This window comes from Ipomoea nil, unplaced genomic scaffold (genome assembly GCF_001879475.1).
Source record: "Ipomoea nil cultivar Tokyo-kokei standard unplaced genomic scaffold, Asagao_1.1 scaffold2144, whole genome shotgun sequence".
NCBI classification, from domain to species: Eukaryota; Viridiplantae; Streptophyta; class Magnoliopsida; order Solanales; family Convolvulaceae; genus Ipomoea; species Ipomoea nil.
In genome coordinates this window covers 1,380,950-1,388,035 of record NW_017618572.1, presented here as the reverse complement: position 1 = coordinate 1,388,035, position 7,086 = coordinate 1,380,950, and the positions used below count along the sequence as shown (strand labels likewise).

The 7,086-nt window shown below is 32.8% G+C and overlaps 1 protein-coding gene across 1 annotated transcript; it reads left to right on the top strand.

Annotated features, from left to right (window-relative positions):
• The first annotated feature begins 1,151 nt into the window (after positions 1-1,151).
• On the top strand, positions 1,152-6,495 carry LOC109148594. Its single transcript, XM_019296329.1, has 2 exons — positions 1,152-1,989; positions 6,251-6,495. The coding sequence occupies exons 1-2, from the start codon at positions 1,152-1,154 to the stop codon at positions 6,493-6,495; spliced, it is 1,083 nt and encodes a 360-aa protein (XP_019151874.1).
• Positions 6,496-7,086: the final 591 nt, after the last annotated feature.

The window sequence follows — 7,086 nt, the reverse complement described above, 5'->3', positions numbered from 1 at the left end:
GAGACCCTCTTTCACCCTATTTATTTATTATTTGTGCAGAAGGTCTCTCAATGCTTTTACAAAAGGCACAGATGGATGGAGCTATACATGGGTGTAGAGTAGCTAGAGGGGCACCACCGGTCTCACATTTATTTTTTGCGGATGATAGTTTGCTGTTTTTTAAAGCGAATATTCAGGAAGCAACTGTTATTAAGCAATGTCTGATTAGATATGAGAAGTTGTCTGGGCAGGTTGTGAATTTTACTAAATCAAATATTTGCTTTAGCAGAAATACCCAGGTTGTGCATAGGGAACAAGTGGCGTGTTGCCTGGGTGTGGAACATGCATCCAATTTTGGGAAATACTTGGGCTGCCATCTTTTGTAGGAAGGAATAAAAGGGCTATGTTTGCTTATGTGGAGGATAAAATCAGACAAAGAATTGGTTCATGGAATAAAAAGTTACTCACACAAGCAGGTAAGGAATTGCTCTTGAAAAGTGTGGCCCAATCTATGCCTACATTTTCCATGAGTGTTTTTTTGCTGCCTGAGACGTATGTTTATCTATTCAGCGAACTATGAATAAATTTTGGTGGGGAAGTGGCGCGGATCGTGGAATTCATTGGAAAGCTTGGGATAAATTGTGTGTCTCTAAGAAGTATGGTGGGTTAGGTTTTAAGGACCTACGTGCATTTAATCTGGCTATGCTGGGGAAACAGGCATGGAGATTTCTTACTGATCTAACCACTTTAGCAGCGAGAATTTATAAAGCTCGGTATTATCCTACGACCACCTTTATTGATGCTACTGTAGAAAATTGCCCAAGCTACTGCTGGCGAAGTATTATGGCGGCGCACGATCTAGTCTGTTCTGGGGTACGCCGGAGGATTGGAGATGGGAGGGCGACATTAATATGGGGTCACCCTTGGTTACCAGATGACCCCAGCCCTTTGGTTCAAACACTCATGCCTAATGAATTAAGGGAAGCATTGGTGGTTGGCCTAATTGATCAAAACACGAATACCTGGGATCCACATATTCTCTCTGATTTGTTTATTCCTGAGGATATTGGCGGATTACCAGGATACCTGTAAGCCCAGATTATGAGGACTCATGGTATTGGGTGGGAGACCCAAAAGGGATGTACACAGTAAAAAATGCCTATAGACATATTATGGGGGAATTTTTTGATAACCCAGGTGCTTTTGATAGATGGGTTACATTATGGAAATTAAAGGTACCACCTAAATGGAGGACTTTTTTGCAGAGAGCTATATGTGACATACTTCCCACCACTAATAATCTGATTGTAAAGAGGGTGCAAGTGGATCCTACATGCCCAATGTGTGGGCAGGCACATGAGGATGTTATGCATGCTTTGATTCTATGTGATTATTCTAAGATGGTTTGGAATATTTCGGGATTACATGTCACGAATATCCTAACTAATTTCTTCTCATCATGGCTCGTAGGCGTATTGAATATTTTGACGGAGGATCAGACAAGACTTGCAGTTGGCGTATTATATTACTTGTGGAAAGCCCGAAACTCAGTTGTTTGGGAGAAGGCTCTTCCACGGTCTGGATGGACAGTCACGGCGGCAGCAAGGGCCGAGAGAACATACATCGAAGTAAATCGCAGTTTGCGTCAGGCTTCTTCCACGGTCACGCCAGTCGACGAGACGCATCATCGACCCAGGTGTTATTTAGATGCCGGCTACAAGCAACCCACGAGGGAAGCGACGTATGGAGTTGTGCTTCTGAGTCACGATGGGTCATTTATAGCAGCAAAATCTGGCAACCTCCCAAGTGCATTCTCACCTCTTATGGCAGAGGCACTGGCTTGCAAGGAAGCCCTCTCGTGGCTTAAAGACCGAAATATATTGACATTTGTCCTTGTTACGGATTGCATGGAGCTACGAAACATGTTACACTCAAGCCGCATGGCTACTCTGTCCTACGTTGGAGTAATTGTGGACCAGTGCAGGACATCTATGTCGTTATTTACATGCTGTTCTTTAAATTATATTTCTAGAACTTTCAATTTACATGCTCATACCTTAGCTTCGTTAGCTTTCGATCAGGATCAACCTATGTATTGGGACTTTGTCCCTCTTGACTCTATTATTCCTTTCATTCATTAATATACCAGAGTTGTTTGGTTTTCAAAAATAATAATAATAATAATAATAATAAAAGAAATAATTTCATTAGTTATATTGTCTTTATTTTTCTCTAATATAAAAATTCTCTACATTCAAAATTCAAAATTCAATTTCATCAATTAATTATATTTGCTACATTGTCCCTACAATGTTTTTATTAAAAAAAATCATTCATTATCAATAAATTAATTAAGAGAAATAATTTCATTAGTTATATTGTCTTTATTTTTCTCCAATGTAAAAATTCTTTACATTCAAATTCATCAATTGATTATATTCACTACATTGTCTATTATCTTTTTTGTGCACTAGTTTTTAATTAAATATCAAAGTTATAATACAAAATAATGCTATATACTTATTTACCAAGTATTTTATTAATACCATGAAAAAAATTTAAAAAATTAAATTAATAAAGCCAATTATATTAACTACTTGAGGGATTTGTTGACAACGAGAGTATTCAAATCACACAACAAATTGAAGTGAGAAACTACCTCGCAATGTCCTTGTTTGACAATCAGCAGTTAGCGGTTAGCGTTAGCGAATTATATTAGCGGATTTGACCATCTAATTATATCAACGGTTGGTAAAAAGATATTTGAAAAAATTAGCTGTTTAAATTAACATTTAAAATGACCTAAGGGTATAATAATAATAATAATAATAATAATAATAATAATAATAATAATAATAATAATAATAATAATAATAATAATAATGTATATTCATTATGTACATAATTCATGTTCATAATGCACAGAATCTATGTTCATAATACACATACAATAAATCACGATATAATGAACATTAATTATGTGCATTATGAACATGAAAAATTTTGTGTATTATATAACTGGGGACACATAAACACTTAACATAATACACAAAATTCATGTTCATAATGTACATAATACATGTTCATAATGCATGAATTATGTGCATTATGAAATGAAATATGTGCATTATGAAGTCACATTCTGTGTATTGGACCAGGGTCCACAGTGCATCGTGGACCCTGGTCCACGATTTAATTTGCTAGTTGTTATACCATGGACCAGGGTCACCTTTCAAGGTGGACTCTAGTCCTAAACGACGTATAAATTGTGTATTTTTAGTATTGGATTGTGAACTTCAAGAATATAAATTGTGTTTTCAAGCAACACACATAATATCTGTAGAAGGAAATTTGTAAATACAATAAAGGGTCATCAAATTCTAATATGTTAATATTATATGACTTCATTATTTGAAAGGAACTTGTGAATACAATACAAGGTAATCTACATCTACATCTACAATCTATATCTATATCTTAAATAATATAAATCTAATAAGAGCGAATAATGTTAGGTCTTTAATTGGAACAAAAAAAATGTCAGTGTAATTGTTTCTTAAAATGAATGGTTCATATTATTTTGATTTGAGTATTATTTAATGATTTTCCTTATTTACTCTTTATTATATTAATTTCTTCCCTTAAATAACCCTAAATTTCGTTAGTATAAGGTTTAGTAACGGAATATTCCGTTAACTATTTATAATTCTTAACTTACTCATTAATTTCTATAAAAATGTCATAGGTTCGAACCCTGTCACAATTCGAGTTGGCATAATTGTTAAACATATATTACGAATATGTTAAAACGTATTAAAAATATATATATAATATAAAATTTAACATAAACTTTGGTCAAATAATTAGCCCGACTATATACATAGCATTCAAAGTTGAGCATCAAAGATTATAATTCATGAACTTTACAAATCATTTGATTTTCTTGAATTAAAAAAAAATTAGGTTAAGTTTTTTTTTTCTTTTTTCGTTTAATTAATCTTCTTTGATTATTTAGAACAAAACTTAATATTTCAATTATGCTTTTGCATTATTGTAATGATTTAGGTCATTATGGTATTAATATTTTTTGTATGTAATTTTATAATGGTACAATTGTACATTACTTTACAAATATTATACTATTATTTTTTTTATCGGACAAAATTATTCTTACATCATTGTCACACTTGCACGACCTAACTACAAAGTTGTTGATCATAAATACAATTACACATGGACTCTAAAACGGTACGACTATTTTTTTAAAAAATTGACAATGTTGACATCCCACTGGCCCCAATTGAATAAGTTTACACATCAAAATATTATCAATGCATGAAAACTTCTAAAGAAATTTATAACTTAATTTTATTTTTACTATATCATTATAACAATATCTATTATGACCATATATTTTGAATTATTTATTATCAATTGACAGCAATCGTAGTAATTGTCATTGACAAACTCTCAAAATAATTTGTCTCAACAACGAATGGAAATTAAAAAAATCAATGATTATATTTCATTATTGTTGATGAAAAGTATATACGTCACTTTATTACTCTTATTAATAAATAAATTAGTAGCTACAACAAAAAATAATACATATAGATTTAATTAATTTAAAATTAGATGTCTATAATGCCTTTATTTTAAAAAAATTATTCATTATAAAAAATTAAAAAGAGATATAATTTTATTAGTTATATTATCTTTATTTTCTACAATTCAAAGATTTATATATGGATTTACCAAGTATTTTATACAAATATAATAAATATTAATATTTTGTTCACTATTTTCACATGATAACCTACGATACACATCTTACAACACATGAAACATGTAGAGGAAAATCTACCACTACCAAATATCAATGGGTGCTTGTAAGATAAAGAGTTCATAGTACAACTGAGATCACAGTCATATATACAGCAAAGCAAATCTAAAGCTTCCTACACAATAATCTCATTACATGATGTATCACTCTATGCTACCACCAATAACCTAATTGCACATGACACACTACCAATAAAAAAAAAACAAAAACAAAAATAAAAAAGAGGACAAGTACCGAAGATGAAGATAATGATAATGCTACCCAAAAGAGAATTAGAGAAATTTAAATCAAAAGTAGTATTTATTTAGACTATCGCTTTTAGACTAAGTATTTGGACTAGCGTTATTACAAAGTTGCAATCATTTATTTTAGTGGCAATTATAATCAATCTCTCATATATTATCTTGCATTTATATACTTTAAATTACTGATTTAAATAAACAAATTCAACATTTATTTACCTATGCATGAACATCTCCTATATAATATTACATTGATATACTTTGAAATACTTATTTAAAAATAATTATTGAGCATTATTCCATTCGCGCAAAGCGCGTAGAAAAACTAGTCAATTACATATATGTTAACATTGTGTGTTCGTAGTATACAAATTATGAATTTTTAAAAAGATAAATTGTGAACATTTAATATGTAAATTATAAACATTTGGACCGGGTCAACAGAATAATTTGCGATCATTATATCATGGGTCAAAGTCAACCACTAACCTAAAATTCATTTTTAATATATTAAATGTTTGATTTTTAAAGATTTATTTTTTGTATATTATCTAAAATGAACTTTCAATACATTAATAATGAATCTTCAGTATATTAAAAATAAACATTTATCAGTAATTCACATTGCAATATAAATCAAGATTCATTGTATAAATTGTCTGACACAAAATTTCATCTAATACCTACTCAAAACTAACCATTGAAATGTGTATGGAAAAAAAATTCTTGAAACGTTGTGCTTACCAATCAATTTATAGCACTGAAACACAAACTGTTACACACAAGTCATAATGCTTTTGTTCTAAAAAAAAAAAAAAAAGTCATAATGCTTATCGGTTTGAGCGAGGGCATGACATGCAGCACCCTGGAGGCTGGAGTTGACCCTATGCTCGTGACACCCAAATAATATATATATATATATATATATATATATATATACAATTTTAATAAGAGCAAATATTGTTAGACCCTTAACGGGAATAAAAAAAATATCGGTACAACACATGCTCAACAAAATTGTACTTTGCCCTTTTCTAATTGTACAATGTCAACTTAAAATTCTAATTTAACCTCATTCTTCTTAATTTTACTAAACTTACGCTATTAAATTTAACAGCTCTGTCAAAGGAAGTTGTGCGGTGGCAAATTTGAAATTTTCGTGAAATTGAATGGCAATTACGAGAAGTACATCAGACTGCGATTAAGGAGAATCCAGCGGAATTAGGGCAGCAGTTCGGAGAAGCTCGGAGAAGCACAGCCATCCGCGACTACTTGGTGAGGAGAATCAGAGAAGCACAGCCGTACGCAGTTCGGAGAAGCTCGGAGAAGCACAGCCATCCCCGACTACTTGGTGAGGAGAATCAGAGAAGCACAGCCGTACGCAGTTCGGAGAAGCTCGGAGAAGCACAGCCATCCCCGACTACTTGGTGAGGAGAATCAGAGAAGCACAGCCGTACGCAGTTCGGAGAAGCTCGGAGAAGCACAGCCATCCCCGACTACTTGGTGAGGAGAATCAGAGAAGCACAGCAGTCCGCAGTTCGGAGAAGCTCGGAGAAGCACTGCCGTCCGCGACTACTTGGTGAGGAGAATCAGAGAAGCACAGCCGTCCGCGACTACTTGGTGAGGAGAATCAAAGCTAAAGCGAAAGGAAAGCGGATTTGGTCTCTTTGCGTCTGGTATGGCCCTGCTCCTAGAAGTGCATTTTTTTTTTTTACTTGTTTGCCTCTGAAAAGAATTGCTCTAACTTAAATTAGTTTAAAAACTGTGACCAAACTTCTATAGATTTTCATATGCTAGATGCTAAGTTACTGTTCTCATTTGATAAATTTTCTTTATATAAAGAAGGCAAACTTAATATTGAAACTCTCAACGGGAGCAATCTATTGATCTTATTGGCATGGTTTGAGCCGATTGAACATTTCATCATGTTGATGTTTATGATCGAATTGCCCCCCTTCCCCCTCCCCCCTCCCTTTTGGTAATACAATAGTATTATGGCCTAATTGATTCAGATCCATAGCA

Excerpts from the sequence above, each read along its gene's own strand:
- LOC109148594 (XM_019296329.1), top strand. The coding sequence starts at position 1,152 with ATGGGGGAATTTTTTGATAACCCAGGTGCTTTTGATAGATGGGTTACA. Across the intron at positions 1,990-6,250 it reads TATGTCGTTATTTACATGCT|TACATCAGACTGCGATTAAG; the intron begins GTTCTTTAAATT and ends AATTACGAGAAG.